This window comes from Sylvia atricapilla, chromosome 7 (genome assembly GCF_009819655.1).
Source record: "Sylvia atricapilla isolate bSylAtr1 chromosome 7, bSylAtr1.pri, whole genome shotgun sequence".
In the NCBI taxonomy this organism is placed as follows: domain Eukaryota; kingdom Metazoa; phylum Chordata; class Aves; order Passeriformes; family Sylviidae; genus Sylvia; species Sylvia atricapilla.
The window spans coordinates 25,297,594-25,323,982 of record NC_089146.1 but is presented as its reverse complement, the minus strand read 5'-3'; the positions used below and the strand labels follow the sequence as shown (position 1 = coordinate 25,323,982).

Genomic DNA, 26,389 nt, shown 5'->3' with positions numbered 1-26,389 from the left:
CAACTCTTCTGTCAGCATATACTTTGAGACACTGAATAATTATGTATCTCAATATACCCCTTTATCTAACAGCTTATATGTTTTATTAGTTTTGTGGTTTCTAAGATTTTGTTTTTTCTTTAGAGAGTTGTTGAAGAGATCAGTACAATTTAGCAATAGATTCGACAATTCATGTAGACAGACCTAGAAATCTGACAAGAAAACACGTCTAGAAATCCCTAGTAAAACAAAAGCTGCTTGGTCCACAAGTTTTCTGAAAATTATGTTGGATGTTTGGCTTTCATGTTCTAGTAAACATGAATAATAATTCCCCAATCTCCTGCTATATCTGTTATTCATTATTTTATACCTTCATGTTGTATTCTACTTCAGACAATTTTTTCATGCTAAAAAATCCCAGTCTGTTTAATCTTTCAACATCCTGAAGATATTTTATATCATGGCCTAGTTCATGGCTGTTTGTTTGGGGTTTTTTTTCCAATTCCACTATATATTTGTCAAATGGAGGCACAAAAGGGTCAAAGTTTTCAAGTTGGGGATCACGTAACTGTTACTTTATAAAGTTATTTCAGTGCTTTCTGGATGACTGGTTCTCTTCTTTTTCTGCAATTCCTAATAACTTATTTGGGGTGTTGGCCATTTTGAGTCCTGAGCTGTTTGAATCCAGCAGTTTACAAGGCTTTAAGATTCCTGAATGACAGTAGCAGATTTCCAGCCTTTTCCAGATGGGGCGTGTGGTGAAGATGATTTTGTTTGTGTGGTTTGATGCTTTATATTTTTTGATCCTCTTTATTTTCCATTGTACTGCCTGATCATTCCATATGAATCAGATCCTTGTGAAGCTTTTCAGTTGTTCTTTATTTTCACTAGCCAACAACTTTTGTGTTATCAAAGAGCTCTGCTAGCTTTCTGTACTCTGTGTTTTCTTCAATATGACATTTAAGAATCCAGAAATAGCATAGATAAGACTAGACCCCCATAAAAGCATATTTTATTTTGTCATATATGAGCTTGGTTGGGTGGTTTTTTTTTCTTTCAGTAGTTTTTAACATAAGTTGATGGAAATGCAAGCACATGGTATCAATTAGAACATCATTATCAATCCATAAACTGATTCCTTTGAAGGCTAATAATAAATTTGTAATGTCTGTATTTCCTCTTGAAAAACAAGATGTCTTTTAGTCATTATATAATGATCTCCTTATCTGTTTTTTCTGATTTTTAAAATAATTTCTTCTTATTTGCAGATTTATTTGTAAGTAGACATCACGGTCTGTCTTAAAGCCTCTTAAAACATGCCCCTACATTTGCCACCTTCTGTTTCTCTGCTAATGAAATACTTTTCCATGATAGGACAGTCATCACAACAAATAGTTGAGCAATTTTTTACTGAATTTCTAAATTGTGGTTGAATATTAACTGACCTTAGTGGATTTTCTCTGGGTTTTTTATGCTAATTCAGTACTTCAATTTAAAATAATTTTCTCACCCATAACTGAAAAACAGCCTAGAGCTGGAAATACCCTAAGCTGTATCCTGTACTCTGCTCTCATGAAAAGAATTAATTCACCATCTCAGTGATAGCCTTGTCTTTTTCAAGGCTGTCTTACAGCATTTTTGTCAGGTTATTTTTTCTTTTCACATGTTCAGAAAGGTATTTATTACTGGTTTTTGTGCCTTATATCAAATGATTTAAAAATTTTGAAGTTCCGTGTTATGCTGTTATTCTGTACTTACAGAGCTGATCCCAATTTCCATTTTATCCTTTAATTGTGACTTCTTTAGAGGAGAGTCTTCCTACTTCAAGTAGCTTCTCTGTGTCTGATTTTACCAGATGGTATTTACTTATTTCTTTTTACTAAAATTTGTTTTTGGCATAAGTGATTTTGATTTATTTAAAATCTCCAGTATGACGACTTTAAAATACTTACAGGGTGCTCAAAATAATTTATCCTGTGGTTACTTTTAATTTCTAACCAACAAATCCTAGGTTTTATGGTTTTTGTTTCTTGAAGTTAATCTCTGCTTTAAAATAATACTTTGTGTATAGTTCTGCATTTGTGTGTTGAATTACAATTTTGTGTGGAGAGAGTGTTGCAGAGAGGCTCCTCAGCACAGTGTTTTCATCCTGAATGCTGGTTAAGTTTAAAGAACATGTTGTGTCTCTGTTGGGTAGCTTTCCTGCCAACTCCAGCAATTATGCATTTCTGTTTTCTAAAATTTGGAGTTTAAGATGATAGGACAATTACACTCCCCATTCAGGGGTGACAAAGGCTTCTCTCAGTTTTCTCTAGTCTTGGATCTTTTTTTAATGCCTTATCTGCTAATGAGTAAAATAACATCTCTTGCTCATGTTTTTGATAACCCATAACACACTAATGTGGAAGACTTTCAATCTGTATAGATGCTAGAGTGGCCAATAATAACTCATTGTCTCTATTGGCTTCTAACCCTTCTTTTAAACATAGCACCTTTCTTTTTACACCAGTGTTTCCCACTGCATCCTTACAAACTTTGTGCCCTTTACTGCTTCCTTAATGTGGCTGCTTTCCACCCATACATCTGCTGGGATGTGCTTTTGAACACACAAGGCATAACCCAGGTTAGTTACCCTTCCAGAGTTAGCACATGTCCCTTGATATAACCATAGAGACCTGTATTGACAGGCTCAACCTAAATTTCCTGAGGCCATGGTTTGCTGGTTAAGAAGAGTGCCTTTGGTCCATTTCTCTCCTGTAATCTGGAGTATGGACTTTAGCACAATTCCTCATTCCTCAGTAAGTCACATAAACACCAGTATGGGGAGAAATTGGACTCTTTGAAAATGCTAATCTGATGCTCTCCAAAGATACCATATAATAAACAGTCTGGGAGCCTGTAGAATTTTCCTTTAGTCATAATGTGTTGATTTAGTGGTGTTTTAAAGAACTACTGTCAAAGCTGTGTGTTCTCCACATGGGTACTGGTTCAGGTGTTCATTAATGCTATTCTGCAGAAACTTGATGAGTTCAAATGTGTATGAGACTGAGGCATTGATGCAGAAGCACTTGAGGGTATGTCAGCGTCCTTCTTTACTAGAAGTTAAACTTGTGTATTTGCACAGTTCTCTTCTGTTTGCCAGAGAACAAGCTCATCTTTGAAAACTGAACTGTGAACGTACATCCTAGCCAAGCTTATTATTCAGGCCTCACTGTGTGCAAAGGGTTTGAAAGGAAATCCTGTAATAGATTAATTTTCCTCTCTGTGGGTTGCATTGTCTAAAAACACTTGCTTCTTTCTTCCCTTCTTTGTTACTTTTCAAGGTGTAGCTACTCATACTGCTTTCAGGATAAAAAGAAAAACACCTTAAGCACAATGCCTTCATCTTAATATTTGCAAAAAATGTTAGGTGTTCTTATTTCCTGTTCTAAAGACGAGCTCTTTCATGGATCCTATTCATGGATCCTTTCTTTCACCTATGATCAGGAGATAAAAAGAATAAAAGAGCTCTGTGTGCTAGATTTCACACCTCAGGAGAAGGGCTTGTTAAGGACCTATTGATTTTCTCTCTCCTCAACTCCCTCCTCTTTCCCATACTTTCCCCACTCCTCAACTCTCACCTCTTTTGTCATACTTGAATGGGAAATATTGATACCATTGGAGAGGCTTCTAAAATTTGTAGTTTTTACATATTTGCCTAGCTATGATTTAAAGAAAAACTGTGTGCAAATGAAAGGCAAAAAAGGCAACTTACAAAAAGCAGCATAACATCTGTTAGAGAGTGCCAAGAAACAAGTTCTTTAGGTTGATCCTCCATGGGGAAAGGACAAGAAGGAAACTGTTGTTGAAGGTCCTAGGGACAGTGTGACGCATCCTAGTTTGCACATTTACAGAAACCTCTATTGCATAGATGCTCCTCTTGTTGAAAGAAACTATTTCCACCTTTCTTCCCGTGTGTTCATTCACATGGGGGTAATGCTCATTTCAAAATCTGCTTTTTACAAGCCCTGAAATTTTAAACTCGCTAAGAAGTTCCCATAATCTTGCAATTTCTAAAATAAAAGTAGTAGAACAGTTTTTATTGATGATCTGATGTGATCTTGGGCCTGCCAAGTGTATCACGACTCCATATGTCCTATCATAACAGCAGTAACAGGTGTTATTTGTATGCCAGCAAAAATTACACTTCAGAGTCAGAATTTCAGGCCTTCTCCTTGGATCACTAACAGAAAGTTACTTTTTTTTTTTTTTTTTTTTTTTTGTGCTGTAGTTTAGAGAACATCACGATCTTCAGAGCCTGTTACTGCGGATTGTTTGGTGTGGTTGGTGTAATGAAATGTGTGGTTGAATCTTAATGGGCAGATATGCATTTGGACAACGTTGCACATGTGCCTGCCAAGATGCTGCAAAAGCTCATCTTACTCTATTGCAGGAGGAAGAGATGTGGTTTCTTTAAGTTGCTTTAGTGTCCTCAAGATTAATTTAATGTGGTTCAATGATGGACCTCAATGTGAAAGTGCAATGACAAGACTCAACTGTAGGATGCTACAAGCATTACAGTAATGGTTTTGTAGGAGGAAAATAGGCCAATTAAATTGAGCCCTCCTGTGGTAGAGACAGGTCTGTGTAACCCACTAGGCAGACTAAGGCTGATGTACTTGAGCTTGGTTTCACTGCTCTGAGGGGTGGGATTGTGGCTTCATTGCCCCCCACCTGGAAGAGCAGCAATGGGTAATAGTCTGAGGGTTGTACTAGGCTGGGAATTTTCCTGATGATGTCCTTAGCCCAGGCCCCAGGGACGGTGCAGACTTCCATAAGAGGAGGATCTGTCCAGTGTATTGAACCCTTTGTTCCCCTGAGAAGGGAGTTGCCTACTACTATAACCTGTCTTTTCTTCCTCACGGAAGTTGCTATGGGGCATTGGGGAGGAGATTATAAAAAAAACGTGTTTGTAGGCACCTGCATTTCAGTGCTTTGTAGAACACTCGAGAAAATCAAGCCTACCTACTTTTCTTCTTTCACAGGATATTACTTTACTGATCTAAATGCAAACGCTATCAAACCTTATAACAGCGAAATAATGTAACATAATGAAGCACAGTATTCATCTGAGGTCACTGTTGCATGGAATAACTAACACCTCTCTAGTGTCATCTTGCTGGATCCGTCTGGCAAATTACAACCAGAGAGATACTGAGTGTACAGCACTAGCTATTTAAATGTACTTTGATGAAGCTAAATGCAGGGAAGGTTCCCAGAGTTCCCCAACACTGCCAGACATAAACATATTCACTGCATTGTTAATCCCTCTAATTTAATGTAAAGCATGAAGGTCTCCATGAGATTTATGCAGAACAGCTGAAATCTATGATTAGTGTTGGCAGCAGAAGAGCAGTTTCAGTCTGTTGGCTAAGGTTAATCTAGTCAAGGTACTAGGGAAATATTTATCCTTGTTGTGATTTAGTTTAAAATACTATCTTTATGTAGGATTGCCTGTAAGATAAAGCGCAGAGGCTGAACACAAGCAGGAATTAGCTGCCGACTTTTAGCTTAGACTTTTAATTTACAAGTTTAATTTTGCTTCTTGCTTCTTGCTTCTATTATTTATCTATGTAGCAGTGATGATATTAACAGTGATAACAGCTTCACCTCCAGGTCCTCCAAAGACAAAGCTGATTGTAAAATCTAAAGGTAGGGATCCATTCTCCATCAATGAAAGGCAATTTTGTGAGATGCAATTTCACATATGTGTGCCAAGGGTGTCTCAGTATGGTAAGGAAATTGCACTTGGTTCATTGCTGGGAAGAAGAAGAAGGGCAACCTGCCCAACTACAGGCACTTGGATCAGGCACTTGGGCTACATCTATATGAGGAAATTGAAGAAGACAGAGACCATTTTCTCATCCTGAGGTCAAGTGATGTAGCTCGTGTATCATCCATTTGGAAAATTTGCTTTTCTTCAAAAGAGATCACTGCACCCAAGTTGCCTATTGGGAAATGTCTCTGGTAGATACAGAATCAGACTTTTCCAAGGTACAGTTTGGCAGACTCCAGAAACAGATTGACACTAATTCAAAGTGTTTAAAGATCGAACTGTCCATTTCAATATAGAAAGGTGCTCCTGAACAAAGCAAGAAAATAAATTAGAATTTTCTAGGGGTGAATCAGAACAGGGAAAAAATGTGCAAAGGGTTAAAAAGTTCTCCAATATTTTGTTTAATTTCCTTTGTTCTAAATAGAAGTGTTTCACTGTCCTTAAGGGATCCAAGAAACTTCATGTTTCTAATGTCACCATCATTACACACATTTTTGATTTTGATACAGACGTATTTAGAAAAGAATTTAATAGATTGTCTCAATGTCTATTCTTTAACTTTTTTTAAAATGCTTTTGCTTTCAAAATATTTTGATGATGTAAAAATGATGGGTTTCATTGGAAATGCTGTGATTAGTTCTACCAACTGTCAGCAGAAGGATAATAAGCAGCATTCTTAATATAAATGTAGTTTATATTGGGCAGTCATCTATCTGCTGTTAATGATGTTGTTAACTGCATTTGTTCCTGTATTTGGAAAGTAACTAACCAGACAGAAAGGTATGAACACAGTGTAATGGGGTGGATTAGCAGCAAATAACCTTCTCACTTGAGCAGATCATTTAGGGAAGTGATGAATTAGTATGGACCCTGTCACATTACTGCATTTCCTCTCCTCTGCTTGTACAGAAACTGCCAGTAGCTCAGAGCCCATGTGGACACTGCATTGCTGGAGCACAGCAGTCAGGCCCTCAATAAGTAACAAGTGTAATGCAGTCCCCAGTAGGACTCCTGCTTGATCAGGACTCATTTTAATCCTTGCTGTATAGGGAAGTTTAACTACCTCTTTGTAGACAATTTTTTTCCCCGTTAGGAGGGTAGAGGGATGAGATGGAAAGCTGTCACTTCTTCAGATGATACATTATGGGAGGATAATTTTGACAGGTGCTTCTTCTATTCTTCCCCCCCCACTCCTCCCTAATAGCAGCTCTGACGGTGTGCCAGGGGATATTGTTTCTGAGGTTATTGTCTGACAGTGTGCCAGGGGATATTATTTCTGAGGTTCTTGTCAAGGATGGGTGTTTCACAGAGAAAAATGTAACTGCTGTTGAGGAAGAAGAAATATAAGCAGAAAGGAGCCTTCTCTTTATGAAGGTAGGATAAGGTTTAGACTGGCTTGAGTCAAGGTATTCAAGCTGGAAGCTGAATCACGATTCTGGAAGCAGGCAAATCAGCTCAGGCTGTTAACCAGAAATAACTGTTTACCTTTTGTCATAAAGACTGTGGTGCATTTATAGGAAAGAATCATGAAGTGGAAAGAGATGCTCAGAGGTGACTGATATGCTAAGTGGACACAACCTGCCCTCCAGCTTTTGGTCCCTGGACTAGGCTGACAGTTTCCTCTTGGGCTCAGGCTGAAACCTCCTTAAATCAGTGGAAAAAATCTCCCATTTATTCTCCTAAGCAGGCAAGTTCCTCCAAGTAAATTTACTTTGTTTTTACAGATGCTTTGAAAGAACACTGAAAGAAAATTTAACTTTTGAGAAAGGGAGGTGGGAAAAAGGAGTACTTAGGTTTGCCATCCATGTGCCAAATGTAGCTGTGTGGTATTGAAAACAGAGCTCTAAACTTCAGTTCTTAAAGGAGCTGAGGAGTCCTCCTTGTCATCCTTTCCTTCTCCCCAGGGTCTGACCCCCTTTAACAGCAGAATAATTTTTTAAGGCCAGATGCTGGAAGAGAAAACTCCCAGGGGCCAGGTCCTGCTGTGAACTCCTGGGCTGGGCAGCTGCACTGTACTCACCCTCCCAACCAGGAGAAGCTTTTAACAGCTCCCAGTCTGGGCACAGGGCAATGGAGATGACAGCAAAGCCATTTCACTGTTTCTTTGTGACAAGGTATTAACAGTTCTGGCTTGATGTGGTAGGCAAGACTTTCTCCATTACATAAGCAAAGCAACATTTTTCACCGCTGGCATTCACAGGATGCAGAAATGGCAAAATGTGAAAAAAAACCCAACAAAACCAAGCATTTAGACTTTGAAATTTTATTTTAGTTTTTACATCTTTCTGTGTTTTAGGGCTGAGCTGAGGTGAAACGGGGAAGTTTCTACAATTGCCTGAACTGACAGTTACTTGTGTTTTGCAGCAGCAACTAAATGTTTTTTTTTTTTTTTTTTTAATTTTCACTGTTGCAGAAACCTGTAGCCACATGCCTGTGGCTAAGGCACAGCTAGCAAGCACTGGTGCAGTATAATTTTTCTGTGAAAAGAAACCCTGTAGCATCCCATTAAAATCAGAGGGTGCACGGTTTCCATAGGGTGTATTTGTGGCAGTATTGTGTCCTTATCCTGGTAGCCTTCAGTCCATTTCCACACATACAAGCAGAGATCTTGGACTTGTGCCATAACTTGGTTTTGGTCACTGGTTTTCCTCCAAACCTGGATTTAGTAGCCACACCCAGTAGCCCCACTGTGTTGCATGCCAGGCAACATAATCTTCAGCAGAACTGAAGTCTCATTGCCTTTGGAGAAGATAAAGTCAGTTTGTTTCAGCCAGAAAAATGTGAAAAGCTAGGTAATTCTTTCTTCCTCTTTTAGATTTTCATGCTGATTCTTTATTGAAAACTCATGCTTTTCTTAAAGTGCATGTACACTGAAGTACTTGGGAGTCATTTTCCAGGAAGTATGGTCTGGATCACAGTGCAAACTCCTAGATGGTGATCTTTCTCATCTGGCTAAGGAAGTTTAAAGGAGAGGATGACACTGCTTTACTCCTAAGTACTGCAGTTTTTGGATTTATGACAGTCTTAGCTGCTTTTTGTCTCCCTTTGGCTCCTTCACTAAGCTCTGGATAGCTTGAATCAAGTGCCCTCTTGTCCTTTTTCTTCAGGCGTTGGAGACAGCACACTGTGATGTCACGGCTGAGATTTGAAGGTGGAGTGCTCCTCTCTGTGCTTGTATTTCTTTTACTGAAGGTTGAAATGTTGTAAATTGCTAACATCTGTGTTGTACGCCCTCTGCACATTTATAATCTGATTATTTCTTTCCCCTCAATTCAGTTGTACTTTGGCAGAAATGAGAGTTTTCAGTATGTCTTAAAATACCTCCCCTAGAAGATAGTTAAGCTCAGGTCTGCCTGCTCACCATGCAGGGCTGAGGATTGTGCCGACGTTGCTGCTTGCACACTCATTTTGAACCCATCCCATTACCTGCCTAACAAAGTGGGAGAGCAGAATGTATTCAGCAGAGCCATTAGGGGAACCTGCAAGTCTGTAAATAAGTTGCCATGTGGTGTGCAGAGAGTTCATACTGGGGGAGGCTGAGATAAAGTCCTGCATCTGATCTTATCTTTTGAATTAATTAGGTTTTCATGAGCAGACACTTGCGCCCAATTTCTGCTTCTGTGTTGGGAGGTGGAGACCAGTCTGAGTTTGGCCAGAGGATGATCTAAAGCTCATCAGATCTCACTGGTATGATCTGGCATAGCTCTGAATTAATTCATGAGGTAAAGAAACAAATATGTGTCTTCAGGGTTATCACAGAACTTTCATATTTCACTGCTGCTGTGTGACATTTTCCTGAACTGTCCTTGAAAAGCATTTGGGATCCCTCTGAATGGGAGAGCTGTAAATATAGCCCATTTAGTTGAACCCTTGTGTTTCCTAAGGGACTCATCCATGCAAATTCCAGGCAACAACAGCAGTTTTGAGATTTATGCTTCTTTTCAAAATTTTCTTTTTCATTTGAACTGGAATTCCATTTTGTCCTATTCCACTATAATCCATGATGCAGGTGAGCTGAGCATTGGGAGGAGCCTTGCACACACTTGTCTCATTGCCATTCTTCCCTACGTGCCTCCAGCTGGTGCCCAAGAGGCAGCACTGAGCCGGTCAGACCCTGCTCCAAACCACTGCAGCTGCTCTCCCCTCACCTTTTCATGCCAGGGGGACCTGCCTTTGCTAGCTCATAAAAAAAGTCTCATAAAATATTACTGTGGCCTGTGTCACAGCAGAGCACCATGCAGCCAGGCTCCGTGAAACAAGCTTGGTCTGAGGGGCAGCCCTGGCCAGCTGTTAACCTTGCAGCTGCTGGCACTGGGGAAAAGCTTTTGCCTTCAAGAAACTGATGGCAAAATTTGGCACTAATGGAGCTCTTTGATTTATAAGCCCCACAGAATGCCAGAGGCAGAATTTCCCATGTAAATCATCTGTCTGTTGTGTTTACAGGGCTTGTTAAAAGACACAGATTGAAGTGCTGTGTTCCCTCCCAGAGCAACTGCGTTGCATGGGAAATGCAAGTGCTTTGTTTTCTGCACTTGTTTGTCATTTTATTCCTGGGAATTAATCCTTATCAACAACAGGTTGTAATAGAGGCCATTCCTCAAGGTACTTCTGCCATTCTCACCGATAGGTTTACTGTTAATCAATATTTGAACCTCCAGGGCTGCGAAAGCTGGTACTGCATCCACGTTTCATCTTCTTTAATGGATGAATTTTTTTTCTGTGTCAGCTGTGGATCTTAAGTTTTCAAGTGACCGTCTGTGGCAATTGGTATTATTCAATCAATGGTCTACAGCCCACAGGTGGTCCATAAAGCATCAAAAGGTGATCTGTATAGCAGTGGGAGTTGGAAGGGAAAATCAAAGCAATGCTGAAGGCACACACACAGTGACGCCCTGCCAGTAGCAGCAAGCAGGAATATGCCAGTAGCACAAAACCATCTCATAGGCACAGATCAATGGGTACAGCAGTGCCTGTAGATTTCCTTTCCCCAGAAGGGGCATTAGCTCTTTGCATATTAGAGGAGCTTGAGAAAAAAAGTTGTGTAAAGGCTGTGTTGGACCTCTGAATAGTTTTTTTTTTTACCATTGTGGTTCTTTCAGTATGGGAGGGATGGTTTTACATAGCTGCCCATCAGGTTTGGAGTGAACTGATGTGGAGGCTGAATGTGAGTAATTCTGGCTCTTGCTGGATTGAGGTGCTGATGGAAGAAGATACCTAGCAGAGATGCCAGTGGGTAGGCAGCAAGATCAGCTTACAATGGGTGTTGTACAGCTGTGAATCTTTTCCCTGACAAAACCACAACCTCCTTGATGCCACAGACAGTCACTAAAGTATGCTGGACGCCCCAGCTTGTTTCACAGTATTAAGGCGTATTTTTTCTTTTGTCTCTTACTTTTCACCTTTACTTTCACTCCAATCACTGCATTTTAAGCATTTCTTCGCAACTGGGAGGGCTGGAAACTCTCTGTTCCCCTTTTGTTGTTGTTGTTCTTTCTTTTTTATCTTATTAAAGGTGAGACATTTACATAATCACATGACTCCAAGAACATGAGCCTTTGGAGCAAACAAACAGAAAGCAACAGTTTCCTTTATGTGTCTTATATATCCATTAATATCTTACTAAAAGTGTGAGGACTGCCACAGCTATGACTGTGAGGTTGACTCTCTACTGACAATTTCATTATTGAGAGGAGCAAGATTTTTCCCTTGAGATATAAAGAAAAAGTCTCTGAAAGACTCTCTGCTGGAATTTGAAATTGGCTCCTATGTGGAAAGCAGTATGAGTAAGATCAGGACATATAGAAATACTTACTGTTTGTTCCACTCCTCAAAACATATCTGCCATATATAGTTAACTTTGAATTAATATCAACAAAAATCTCCATTAAAAAATAATATAGCTAAATTTGTGAGAGGTTAGTAAGCTGTTGCATAGTACTTGTACACAAGATCTTGTGCATAAAAAGTTCAGAATTAGGAGGTGTACAAAAAGCAAAGCATTGAGGACAACTGGGATAACCAATTTTTCCCCCTTTTCAGCCTGATAAGATCCTAATAGAAATAATTTTACAGATCTGTAATGGATTAACCCCAACCATTACCTGAGCCCCACACAGCTGCTCACTCTCCCTACATGGGATGGGGGAGAGAATTGGAAGATTAAATGTGAGATAACTCATGGGAGGGTTGAGATAAAGACAGTTTAATGGATAAAACAAAAGCCACACACACTTTTGCAAGCAGAAGAAGGAGTTCATTCTCCACTTCCCATGAGCAGGGAGATGTTCAGCCATTCCCAGGACAGCCAGGCTCCATCACACATAATGATGACTTGGGAATACAAATTCCATCAGTCTGAACATCGCCCTGTCCTTCCCCCAGCTCTGTGTGCTGAGCACAGTGGGATGGGATAGCTCATCTTCCCTTGTCTCCTCACTGGTGGGATGAGGAGCAGAAGAGTCCCTGACTCTGCGCAAGCACTGCTTGGCAATAACTAAATCATCTCTGTACTGTCAATGCTGTTTCCAGCCCAAATCCAAGACACAGCCCCGTACAAACTACTATAAAGAAAATTAACTACACTTCAGCCAAAACCAGCTGTGTTTTGTGTTTTGAAGGGTGGTTTTTCAAGGAGGTAGCTGGGATTGTGAGAGACCATTTCAGTAACGTTGTTCATCTTCAGAGGCAGGCAATAACAGTAATGAAATGCAAAGAATGTTTTAGGAAGGGAGATATATGCGGTCTTTTGCATTCATGGCTGGGTGGAAAATAAGGCTTATTGTATATAGAAGAGAATTTCCCCAAGTTACATGGGATGGTTTCAAAAAATTGTGCCTTAGAAATGTTCCAGAATATTGTTTATTTTATATAGTTCTAATAGAACAATTGGATGCTAAGTTTAGTAAAACAAGAACACACTGAATTTGAGGTTTTATGCCATCTATTACATTTGGAAAAAAATTGGAATGCTTGCATTTGAGGAGAAGAGTCAAGTGGAGATGAGCCCCTAATCTCTTTAACATATCCATCAACCATCAAAAAGATTTGTAGGTCTATTGTAATGGGCTTATCCCAATTTTGCTCCCAATTGCATTGTGTAGGTGAATGGTGCTGATTTTTGAACTGCAGGAGCATCTTAAACTGGTACAACATTTTGTGATGAAATTTTACGCTTACAAAATACAGGACCTCTTTTGCAAGTATGTCTCTCCAGTGAGAGTATGTTTTGTGTGTTCTCTCTTTGGTTTTTATGTATTACAAAACTGTTAGCTTCAAATTTCAATCCTAGCTGAATTGTTCAAATGTTCTGAGGATTGCAGGAAGTCTCTGATATTCCTGGGCCAATATTACAGACAAGGGTGTAAAGATGAATTGAAAATGCTTCAGGCAGGAATACAGTCTTGATGTTTTTCTGTAGGTTTGTCTTTGAAATCCCTTGATCATTCTTCATCCATGAGAGAATTTTCTGTTCTTAAGTTATAATTCTGACTAGGGCCATTAATTTTGGCTTGCTGTTGCAGGCAATTAATTAAATAAGTAAGGAAAAGAATTAAATTATTATTACTGTTTGCATACTTTGGCTCTTGGGTGCAAACACAGTCAAAATGCTAATTCTCCTGTGTACTTACTCAGGCTTTTATCTCTTCCTGTTACTTGCTTGAGTTTTTTGTTGGGTATCTGGAAGTGCACTGTCCTGTTCTTCTTCCCAGACTCTGAAGAGATTCAGTGGCTTTGTGTCTATTGTTTAGTACTTCCATGAGTGCACCAAAGGCTAAATCGAGCCCCATCCTTCACTGTGCCTGTGGAACTCTGACTGTTTTAGGGGTTGATGGAGTATTATGGTGCATGGGAATAGCCTGGGGTGGGAGAAATTGTGCAGCATCTTTAGTATCATCCCCATCTACAATCTGCTTTTGTAACTCTGTGTATACTTCTCCCCACTGTGCTGAGGTGCTCTGTGTGCTGCTGTCTCCCTTGTTTCTCTTCATAAGAGATGCTGCACTCAGAAGAAAACTTGATAATCAATTTAAATAATTTTAAGTAACATTTGAGACAAAGAATGGTGAAAGAGAGGTGAAACAGCCTTTGTTCAGAGTGCTGCATTCACCTCTTGCTGCTTAATGTCTCACCAAGGCTCTTTGTCGTTCCAGGTTTTCACAGGGAACAGCAATGCTGACAGTGTGGTTCACCACAAACTGCTGCACTCCATGAAGGCTCGATTCCTGCGTTTCATCCCCCTGAAGTGGAATGCTGGTGGGCGGATAGGGCTGAGAGTTGAGGTCTTTGGCTGCTCTTACAGTAAGTGCCTGCATCTTAACCCACATTTTGTCAAAGAGCTTTTACTTGGTGCTGGCAGTGCTGCAGAAAGAGCGCAGTAAAAGTTTTATGAGTTAAAGTGTAACATGAAATACGTTGCCATTGTTTATTTTTTTTTTTTTAGCAGTTATTCTTGCCTTTCTGCCCAGGGATGTGCTGCCCATCTCACTCAGCTGGTGAAGCCTCCTCAGGGCTGAGCCCACCACAGAGCAATGTGCTGTTTCTGGCAGTGCCAGGCAGTCACATGCTGCAAAACCTCCTGCCCCTGGAGGTCACAAAGCTAGTTGGGATCTTTATGGGGCTATATTTGCCTAAATAGTTCATTTCTGAGTTTAAGGCAAGTTACCTAGTTGTGAAGTGCTGTGGATTTTGCAGCTCTGGTTATGTTTGAGGCTGATGACTGTATAGCTTCAGAGTGTAGAGAACATGTCTGCTGATTTAATTGCTTGTACATGACAGCTTTCTTTTGCTTCTCTTAACACGTGATGGTCTTTGAAGATACGGTCTGTAGTGTTTTGGGCTTTGGAGCAGCCTGCAAATGTTACTGGATTGGGGTGTTTTGTGGACAAATCATGTTTTAGTGCTGCAGATGTATTAACTATGGCCATGGCAGACTGTGAATGTAAGGTAAAAAGGACTGAGACTGCTCCATTGCAGAAAATGGGAAGTCCCCTCATGAGGAAATCCAAGTCAAATAACTGCTTCTCAGGTGGCTTTGTGTTCATTTTTGTGACTTGAGATGCTACTGGAAACAGGGGAGATTTTGTTGTGGGGAGTTCAGGGGATTAACAGCATTTTACTGATAAATTTGGCATGGTGTGGCACAGGTCACCATTATGTGACACCACTGTACTGGTACATCTCCCCATTTAGCTTAGGTCCTTATCTGTTCTTCCCAAGCACAGATAATCGGTTGTAACAGAATAAGCTTAAAAAAACTATTTGTGAGACAACCTAAATTCATCTAAGCTAAATAAAATAAGTTTATTTAACTTTTTGATTCACATGTTCCCACTGAACAAAGACACAACTCCAGGACACTGGGGCCTTGTCACTGCACATGGATCTTAGGACTGCTTCACATGGTTTCACAGGAGGATTCTCATGGTCTCTGTGTAGGTCTGTCACATCCATTCAGCTTCTTTTATATGCTGTTTCTCCACCTGTACAGGCACTGTGGACTGACCTAGTGTGATGCAGTCATTAGGGCAAGAGGCCTTTTCCAGGTATACGAGTAAACATGTACACTGAAAGCTGAAATTCAAAATTACCTGTCCTTGGTGACATGATTCTGAAACTGCCAGCTCATCTGTTTTCAAGAGCTTTCTTCTCCTAATGATGCCCAAACCTCTGCAGTGAAGTGTACACTCCAAACAGTTGTGTAACAAATAGAAGTTGAACTTAGGGAAGATTGGAACTTTCGTGGCTGATTTTTCTTTTTTGCTAGTCCATGTGATGTACTACATGAGCACTTCTTTCATGTCAGACTGGGGTTGTATTTTCTATGATACAAAGAAGATTTCAGAGTCACTTGCAGGCTGAGTTGCCTTGTGTTATCATTTAAGTCTTCATTTTTGTCCCGTACCCTGCAGTTGCAGGAAATAAAAGTGCTTGTGCAGAATTAAAGTATGAGATTAAAGTGAGGCAGGAAAGAAATAAAGGGATTCATAAAACTTTTACAGGGTGTTGAAATATTCATTCCATTTGTATAAATGTGCCATTCACATTTCTCTCTGGCAAATTGCATATGCCAAGCAATGCTTGTCTACAAGTTGTGCTTATATAGTTTCACTGACTTGGCTACTCCTAACCCAGACACACCAGCACTGTACAAAAGATGTTTGATCATTTATAAAATGTCATTTCTTGTTGTATACTGGCAGAATATCTGCTGCATATCCTGAGCTGGTGTACAACTATATAAGTGCATTTTGTAAAGTTGATAGCAGAACTCATCCACTGTGTTCAGTTGCAGCACCAGAAATATTAATAATCTGGGAAGAAATTAAAAATTACAAAACTTAAGTTTCTAGAGAGAGGCTTGTTGAACAAAGCAGGAAGGAAACAGAACTAGAACAGGTATACTGAATGTGCACCATCTTCATGCATGTGTCTGTATTTGGAAGAAGGGATGTGCTGCTGAGAGTAGAAACAGGATCAGCTCAATTTGTAAGAGCCACCTTTGGCTTCCCTGCTGCCTTTTTAGGTGAATGTGACAGTCTTGTGGCAGCAGAAGGCTCTGGTATCTCATTTTTGGCATGTGACTCTCCTGTGCAGTGTTCTCTGCTCAAGAGGTCCCAGGAACACAACCCTGTGGTAACTTTTGCAAGTGCAGCTTTCAGTGATGGCTGTTTATTAGGGGCAGCGTGGAAGGCTTCAGGTCCTGCAGGTCACCTGCCAGGTGACACTCTTCCAGGACACAGCAACAAACCATCCTGAGGAATCCTGCTGTGTGCATTGGATGCCAAAAAGGGTAACTTAGTCTGTGATGGTACTGTGCTGCTGAATGGCGCTTGGTGTTGTTTACTGCTTCTGCTGGAAATAATTTACTATGAATCTATTCCTCAAGTCTCCCTGTCAAGCAAAAGAGCTTTCATTTTTTGTCTTTTTCTTTTTTTCCTTCTTCCCTTTTTCTTTTCACCCTCTATTTGGCTGCCAGTTTACTTTGGAAAAATAAAAAACATGTTTTGAACAGAAAAGCTATTTCAGATTATGAGTGTACCTGATCCTATCCCATACAGATCAAAGTTCCTATGAATAAAGGACTCCAAGGCTATCATAAAATCTGTAATTCACAGATAGCCTGCTAATTGTTTACTTTCTTCAGAAAGTATGTATTTGAATGAAAATTGAGTACATTTATTTGAAATTCCCCTAAAGATCTCATCTGGTATCCTCAAAATAGGTACTGAAATAGGAAGGAGATGATGATCTGAAAACATACATTAATGTTTCCTGTTCAGAAAAGGATTGATGATGAGTTCTGTGGAAAGTTCCATGCAGAAATATGTGTAAGCCCTTGCTGTCCCTCTGCAGCAGCGGCTCCAGCAGTGTATTTGTAGCAGATAAGCAGAGCTGCAGCAGAGGACATGCTCAGACAAATGGCAAACCAATTGCTTTTGATGCTGGAGGTGGCAAGGGGTGACAAGTGTATCTTTATACTTGGGAAAAGTCTTGTTAGCTTAGCACAGGAAAAAAGAAAATTGCTGACGCAATTGCTTTTATAGGATAAGATTTATAGCTGCATTGAAGATGTTGATCACATTCTATAACTGGTTAACAGCCCAAGGTGCATCAGCAGAATTGGGTGTATGTGCAGTTAACAGGCTGGGATACCACAGGAGAAACAATGATATGGTGTGAGACAGGGTGTCTTCTGAGAGCAGAATTCTTCATTTGCAGTTCAAGACTCTGATTTCTCATATTTTGCTGTCATTGCTTCGGGGAATATGATCTGATATTGTGCTTTTTTATTAAATGATATTTTTACTGGATTCCTTTTCTGTCTCCTTTCTTTCTTTCTTTCTTTCTTTCTTTCTTTCTTTCTTTCTTTCTTTCTTTCTTTCTTTCTTTCTTTCTTTCTTTCTTTCTTTCTTTCTTTCTTTCTTTCTTTCTTTCTTTCTTTCTTTCTTTCTTTCTTTCTTTCTTTCTTTCTTTCTTTCTTTCTTTCTTCTTTCTTTCTTTCTTTCTTTCTTTCTTTCTTTCTTTCTTTCTTTCTTTCTTTCTTTCTTTTTTCCTTTTTCTTTATTTCCCCCCACCTTCCTGCATTCTCCCCTTTGTCTTCCTATGAGACAGAAAAGAACTCATTGCAGGGAACTGCTTAATGTCCGATGGTCATTGACCAGTAGTGTTTGTAATCAAACACACAAGATAAATTCCCAAATGATTGCTTACCCAAAGGAAGCAGAAGTTTATGGTAGGGATAAAGCTGCATGGCAGAACAGTCACATCTGAAGTAGTCATCCACATTCATCCCTTGGGTCTGGGAGGAGGTGGGCATGGCTTCAGGGTCATTCAAGGCAGTAAGCTGTGACTGGGCAGGACATCTCTTCAGACCAGGAGCTGTCCTCTTCCCTTCTGCCAGGAGTTGAAGATTCTGTTCATTGGTACAAGTGCAAGACTGGAAGTTCCTGTCTCACATGGCAACTGTTCCTAGAGTTATTCCTGTTTTAGAATGTCTCTGCTAAGTAAGTGTTCACTTTTCCCAAAGTCACTAGGAGGAAGGACTGTCTTCTCAAGTATGGCTGTGTATCTTCTGTGCTGCTGGGAGCAGATTGCTGCACAAGCAAACTCTGTGCTCTCATATTGCTGCCAGCCTGTCAACAGCCTTGTTGATGAGGACAGTGTAGAAAAGAGCCCAGAATGAGTAAAGTCTGAATTCAGGGAGCGTAAGAACACCAGCAGGCAGTGCAGGATGAAATCACATGTTGTGTTTTCGTCTGTTATTACTACAGATTTTCTGAGACTGGAAACATTTTGGATCCTCGTTCTCTTGCTGCAAGAGGGTTATGGACATACATGGACTAAACAAACACTAAGCAAACACTGAGCAGTTTTTCTGGAGTGTCTGTTTTTATCAGGAATCAAAGATTTTTTGTCATGCAAGCTTCCACTAATGACTTTTGGCTGCCAATGTTAGCATTTATTTGACATATTCCCCTTTCATTCAAGGCTATTTATTGGCCAGTGTGCCCACAACTGATAATTAGTGGAGCAGAGCTTTTCAGAAACAAGTTTTCCTTTGTGATATACTCTGTGAATGTCAGTAGTAGAGCTCTTCAAGGAAATATTGTTATACTGTGGCTTAGTGGAGAGTTAAGAACAAGAAATGAAGTGTGAATTTAGACTGGCTGGAGTCTTGGATCTTAGGAAAAAGATTTAAAAAGGGCTGCTTTTGCAGCAACATTGAATCAGTGCCCCCTTGCTCTTACAGTGCATTTGGTTTTAAGGGCTAGGAGAAAAATCAACTTTAGTTGCAAAATGCTCTGGAAATCAAAGACTGTAAATTCTTTATAAGCTATTTCCTAATTCCTGCTTGTGTTGAAATGAAACCATTTTTATAAGACACTTGTGATTTACTTTAACCAAATTGTAGTATTTAATGTAGTTAGGGGAAATTCACAAGAACAAAACTACCAATTTAATTCCCTTTAGAGAAACTGGCAGTCAAGGTGTCAATAGAGAGAAGTCAGCAATTCTGAAGGACCTGTTTCTTAAGACCTAATTCAGAAGTTAAAAACAGATGGCAGGAATTTTTGATATTTGAATGACTTTCGTATTTGTGATAATTCCTAAACTAGTAACTGTTCCACAAATGATGGGAAACAGCGAAACAGCATGTTATAATTCTGACATCACAGATAAGAAGTTTGCCTTAGTCCTTGGAAAAATTCACTCCTGAATAAACTGAGTTTCTTTGTAGTTTTATTCTTTAAAAAAAAAAAAAAAAATCAGTTGCCTTCTGATTTCGAATGAAGTTAGCTATGGAGTTAAACAATTTTGCATCAAATTTAAATATTGTGGTCCCTGCAAGTTTGTACATATGCCATCAAACTTCTGTACAAACTGTCATACTGACAGGCAGAAATTTTCAGGATAGTTTCCATGGTAACAAATTGTTAACAGCTGTTTTATTTTCTGAGCTTTTAATAGTTTTTAATTGCAAACCTCTTAAATTTTTTTTATTAAAAAAGAAAAAAAAAGATTTAAAACCTCCCCACCAGCTCTTACAAGTTTTGATTTTTAAAAAAGAGCAGATGAAACTAGTGTTGATGCTTGAAAGGATAAAACAACCCTCAATGGAGTTTAGGTGACTTAAATTACTGACTTGACTCACAGTACAGTTGCTGACTGGAAGTCTTGGTCATAAGAATCTCTCAGTTATTTTTCAGAAGAAAATACAAAACTGATAGCTTTGGTTTATCATTGAAATGTAGGGTTTGGAAACAAAGATAGATGTTCTTTCTTCTTGGGCACTAGGAAGGTGTTACTTGTCTCTGTGCAGGTGCCTCAGTAGTTATGTAGTTTAGTAAACCTCTGTTCAGAATCTTCATTGTCTGATATTCTTAATTTTTAATATTTTTTTAACAACAGGAAATACCAATTGACAAAATGAATATTTTATACGTAAATTGTGTCAAATTGCAGTTGGATAGAAATTGCAATTGAAGTAGTGTATGTCAGTCAGATGTTTGTGTACAATAGATGAGTTTAAAGTATTTGAAGTTACCTGAAATATTCTGGTTATAGATGCATTTAAAATTTTGTTTAAAAATATATTTTGCTTAAAAGCCTACTTCATAAAGCAGAGAGAGTACTGCAGGCTGCTGTTGCCAAAGAAAATATTAATCGCAACTGAGGAACAGAAAGCTTGTTTCCTACCAGAATGATTGGGATTTTAGAGGCTGGCTGAAGGGGAAAATATGTTTCTAATAGGATTTTCAAAGGTGTATAATCAGTTTAGATGCCCAGTTCCCATGAAATCTCTTCAAAAGCTTTTTGAATTGATATTTGAATATTCCTGCCAGCCTAGTCAATTTGCATGCAGAAACATGGCTGAAAAATGCCCATCACAAGCAAGCAGCCAGCCCTCCGAGCCTGAGGGGATCCTTATTTGAATGCAGAGGTGGCTGCAGGCACGGCTGACATGCAGGAACAGCTCAACAGGCACTTGTGAAGCTGCAGAAGTGGAGTGAGTGCTGAAGTGTTCAAAGTAATGAATAACATCCTGAATGCATTTGAGATGAACAGCAAATGTGGCAAGGGATGTTCTGGAGATCTGAATATGATGGAAGGCACCTGTTCTGCTCTCAAAAGTTAAATGAGAGAAGTGTTGCATGAGGAAGGCAAGTGCAGAGGAGTTCTGGTTTTATCCTGGTGTTCTCTTTCTCCAGCAGAGGATTGGAAATGGATGAAATGTGGTTGCCCAAATGACCTGTACATCCTGTGGATGGATGTACACTCAGGACAATTCCTGACTCCTAATTATATTTGAAAAGATCCTGAAAAAAAAATACAGTCTCTCTTCTGATGCTGCCCCTCCTTGCCATTTTGCCATTTTCTTTCTTTCCAGAGTCAGATATTGCAGACTTTGATGGCAGAAGTTCACTTCTCTACAGGTTCAATCAGAAGCTTATGAGCACATTCAAAGATGTCGTTTCCTTGAAATTCAAGAGCATGCAGGGAGATGGAGTCTTGTTCCATGGGGAAGGACAACGTGGAGACTACATAACCCTGGAGATGCAGAAAGGGAAGCTCTCCTTGCACCTCAACCTGGGTAAGGGTAATTACCAGGTACTAGTTTGCATGTAAATCTATTAATTATTTTAGACAGTATCTGCAAACTGTAGCTGGTATCAGCAGAACATTCTGTGTGCTGATGTCATGCAGGGCATGGTAGCTGAGCCTAGAAGAGACTTTGGCTTCGCTAACTAGTGCTGAGCAAGTCAGAACTGCTCAATGGCTAGTTTTGATTCTTCACATACCTCTTTTTTTTTTTTTTTTTTTTTTTTACTTTTTCTTTTTTCCACGTGTGTGGGTTTTTGTATTATTTTTAAGAACAGCATTCTCAGGAAGTGGTCTTTGGACTGCAGAAATGGTTTATTTTTGGGTTGTGTCTAATTTTTTTCCATTTACTCAGTGATTCAGAGCTGAGCTGAGAATACAGAATTTCAATGATAACATTCTGGTCAGAACACTGCACACTGCTGTATGCTTCCTTCTTGAAAACTGTGAATATTCCTTCTTCAATTTCTGTAAGGGTATTGCTGTACATTCATGTTGGATCAGAGCATCAGAGGAAAGGCTGGGTTCATTTCTTTCTGTAGAAGGCTGCTTGTTTTCTTCCCTGACGAATGAAGTACACTGAAGCACTTTGATAATGGTAGGGACTACTGCAGTAGGAGTGATCATACCTCTCTCAGCCTGATTGCAAAATCTTCACTGGTTTCATGTGTGGGTGTCCCATAGTACTGGCCTCAGCAGTCTCTGCTGACTCATGTTTCTCATACTGAGGGGTTTGAGTTGGGCATTTTTCCCCTTGTGCTTAATTATGTTTGTTTTAAAAATCACTAACTGTTTTCCACAGCTGTTGGACTTAATTTTTGCATTAGCTCATTAGTTGCTGAGTCTCCACGTTGTGCTTTCTTTCTTTTCTTCTTTGTTTTTCAGCAAAGATTAGAAATGATCGTACATCATTTTCTGATTTGGGATTTGGGTGTTACTTGGAACAAAACACTACATCCCAAAGCTCTGAATGGGGGAATCTACCCCACTGAATTGTCCTCTTACAAATGTTCTATGCTAGGATAAGAATATAGTATAGTTCATTATATTATGCAGCTTTTTCCAGTATTAGGCAATACTGTTGTGAATGTGTATTCTGAGATGAGCTGGAGTTTTTTGCTTTGGCTGTAGCCTCAAGTTCTACAAAATTTTAGCCATTTCAGGTCCTCTTTTTGCACTCATATGTCATGGGCAACGGTTTTGATGACTTCTCTCGAATCTGCTGGCATCTTACCTGACAGTTTTGGAGCATGCGTTCTCTCCGTTCTGTGGGAATGTGAAAAGGGATTTACACTCCCTTTCAGTGAGAGGCTCTGAAGTGTTCAGACATGGAGCCAGCTGGAAGACAGAAGAGTGCTTGAAATTAACGGGTTAGGGCCTAAATATTTTTATGATTTGTAATCTATACTTTTGGAGAGCTAGGCCAGGTTTAGGAATTTTTATGAGCTGAACAAAACACTCTTACTGCTTCATTGACTTGTGCTTTTTCTTTTCCTGGTGAAAATGGACAGGTGCAATTCTCTTGCTAAAATACAGAAAGCACTGAGTTGACAGTGAAGTGTCAGGAGTTGGTCTGTTAATGTGATTAGACGGAAAATTTTGGTGCTGCCCAGAGGAAGCTCTTAAGCCCCAGGACTAAAAAGGCCTGGCAGAACCAAGGGTACAAAGTAGTAATGTCCTGCCTGCTGCAATCGGGATGGATGCAGCATCAGTAGCAGCTCCTGGTTCATCACAAGGATTTCACAGGGAAAGAATGGAGGGGAGGGAGGGATATATGTGGAATATATGTGAATAAGAGACCCAAGGAATCTAAGGCAGTCTTTGAAAAGGATCTGTTCCCAAGAGCTCTGGATCTGTTTCCTGGAACTCTGCTTTGTGGTTCTCTCGAGTCCCCATGCTCCAGTTAAGAGTCTGGTGGTAACTCTGGTGTCTTCTGCCTCTCTGTGCCACTCCAGGGGACTCCAACCTGCACTTCAGTAACAGCCACACGTCTGTCACCTTGGGCAGCCTCCTGGATGACCAGCACTGGCACTCGGTTCTCATAGAACGCTTCAACAAGCAAGTGAACTTCACAGTGGACAAGCACACCCAGCACTTCCGAACAAAGGGGGATTCAGATCACTTGGATATTGATTATGAGGTGTGTGAAGCCCTTCAGGTTATAACCTGTGAGTTATGAATTGCTATAAAACGAATATGATGGAAAGCAACCACCCTATGAGCTGTTTCTTTCCAGCAAAGATCATTATTTAATATTTCCTTCCTAGAGAGTTCCTGTCGTACTTTACCAGCATAAACTATGTCAGTGTAACTCCATATATGCCAGCATCAGAAAGTGGCCAATCTCTGTGCAAATATGCCTTGCATAATGTTTGCACTTCAGAGTATGACAGACTTTGAATAAATGAGAAGTCATAGCCTGGGTTCTAGTCCAATGTTCAAGGAACAGCTGTGTTATCATCTCCAATATTATTTTAATGGCATTGCTGGGCACCATCCCTGCATTGAATTGAGCATGAGTACTTTGATTCCAGCCCTGAGTTGTCCCTCTATCCAGACACCACTTGTTTGAATTACAGCTCGCCCCACAGAGATGAACAGGTCAAAATTATTGTATTCCCACTAGGAATGGAAGACCTCCAGAATGCAAGGAAGTTATAGCAAAGTATACATCTGTCTCTTCTCCCTGGTAGAAAATGACAGGACAAGAGGAAAGGGCCTCAAGTTTTGGCAGAGGAGGTTTAGTTTGGATAGCAGGAAAATCTTCCTTACTGAAAGGGTGGTCACACGTTGAAATAGACTGCCCAGGGAAGTGGTGGAATCATCACCCCCTGGGAGTACTCCCCTGGAAGTGGCACCTGGGGATATGGTTTAGTCATGAACATGATGGTGCTGGATTGGACTCAGTCTTAGAGATTTTTTCAATATTGGTAATTCTGTGATTCTATGACTCTCACAACCACCAGCCCTGACCCAGGTCCCTTCCCATCTGAGCATGTTGCAGAGCATGCTGATCTAGGGAAGCAGAGCAGCTCAGCAGGGAAGAAATGAGCGGAGAAAACATCTGCCAGCCCATAAACCTGAGCCTGCTGTGCTCCCCTGTGATGAGACCAAGGCGTGGCAGAGTGTTTGTACCACCCCAGCAGTTCAGTGCTTATGGATGTTATTTGTTAAAAAGCACCTCAAAACCCTAGATATCATCATATCTGTATGTAAGGCAGTTCCTCATCTGTTAACCCATCAGCGCACACCTGCGTGCGAATCACCCGTGGTCATTCTCATCCCCTTGTGCTTGTCTGCCGAGTCTTCCTTGCCCACAAGGCTCAGGGTCGTGCTTGCACAGAGACATCCCCCTGTCTGGATGTGTTGAGCTGGCATGGTTCACTGCTTCAGAGACCACAAGCCTCCCCTTTGCACTTTGAATTCATTTCTCCGGAAAGGATCATTTTCTGACACACCCAAGGGAAAAGAGCAGACGGCTCAGCAGTGGCAAGTGCCTGCTCTCTCCTCCTCCAGATGAAATTCTTTTCTTTGCATTTCACAAAGCAGGGTGGAGAGAGTGGTACTGCTCTACCAAATCATGAGCACATTTAGTGGGGACAGCACTTGGAGCAGCGGGATTCTGCAACACCTTTAGACTGAAATATTAGGGGCCAAAACTGTCACTGCTTTTAAGATGGAGCTGGGAAAAGTCAAATAACTGAGTCATCAGCTTTTCTAATTTCAAAATAATAAAACTTCTTTATGTCTTGCTTGGTTCCAATTAGGGGAAACTCAGGCTCCAGTCTAATTTTCAGAACATTTTTTCCAAATGTTCCAAAATAGGGAACATAGTAGAAAAGATCTTCAGGTGTTGTAAATCAGCATCACCACCAATCACTGTGGCATCACACCTTGTCCCCTGAGTTTAGTTTTTCGCAGCGTGTTTTTTCTCCATTTGCACTGAAACAGTCTTTCAGTCAAACATTGCAGCAATGCAGTTTACTGAAAATTTATCTCAGCACACTTTGGGGATTAAAGGCCTTACTGAGGGTAATAAAATCATTACTTTCGTAATTAAAATTATTACCAATCACAAAGAAAACTGTTTTCTTCATAATGCATTGGTGTAATTGATATTGATTTTTCTTCTGGTTTTGAAACCCCAGTGCAGAGTCCCTAAACAGGAGACTTGAAGAATAGGACATGAAAGAAGGAGAGTCTAGTGTTTTAGAAAGAAATAATGATTCTCACTGGAAAAAAAACCATTGCTACCAGATAAGCCCTCATGCCAATAACAAACCTGCAAGTGACGTAAAGTAGCAGTCTGTTCACTCTTTATTTCTCTGAAGTGATCAATTAAAACAACTGAGGTGCAAGTTCATTAAGAACTTGTTTTCGAGTAAGTGTTTTCAAGGTTACCCAGGGAGGTTTCATTTGCTTATGTATCCCAGCTTGTTAGGTGGAGTGGGAGGAAAAATAACACCCAAATTGCCCTTTATTTTTGTAATGATGAACTGAGGTAATGTTTTGGGAATTGTGACAGGGGAAAAGACCTGACCAGGTTCCAGTAGTTGTTAGCATGTAATCAGTGCCATACAGCAGTGCATGCTCTTGCTGCAGTGGATGCAGCAGGATTGCAGCACAGCTCCTGATCAAGTGTGGTGTGGCTGCAGGATCTCTATTTGCATTATATCACTCACTGTGCTGCTGGCTGTGATGGGGAAAATAAGTAAAATTTCAGTGGTACCACCAGTAATGCTTTCCTAGAACTGTCAGTAAAGTTAATTAGAAATGAGCTGTGACATTTGGAAAATGAAGGATTATCAGAAATTTTTGAGATTGTGGGGTTGTTTTTTCCTTCTTTTTACTTCCTCTGTTTTCTTCAGAGTCTAAACAATTATGCTGTATTTGGGCAGCTTTATTTTCTTAGGCTCTTTGTCCTCCCAGGGCTTTCAGCCCCTTCAGTTGAGTGAGGAGCTGTAACCTGCACAGTGTTAGCATCTGCCAGTACTT

The 26,389-nt window shown here is 40.1% G+C and overlaps 1 protein-coding gene across 1 annotated transcript in view; it reads left to right on the top strand.

Annotated features, from left to right (window-relative positions):
• The window catches only part of CNTNAP5 (contactin associated protein family member 5), a 266,113-nt gene that overhangs the window by 106,094 nt on the left and 133,630 nt on the right, over nucleotides 1–26,389 (top strand). The window contains exons 4-6 of the mRNA XM_066323037.1: nucleotides 13,945–14,092; nucleotides 21,183–21,386; nucleotides 23,350–23,534. Coding sequence (XP_066179134.1) covers nucleotides 13,945–14,092; nucleotides 21,183–21,386; nucleotides 23,350–23,534 — 537 coding nt within the window. The remainder of the gene's footprint in view (nucleotides 1–13,944; nucleotides 14,093–21,182; nucleotides 21,387–23,349; nucleotides 23,535–26,389) is intronic.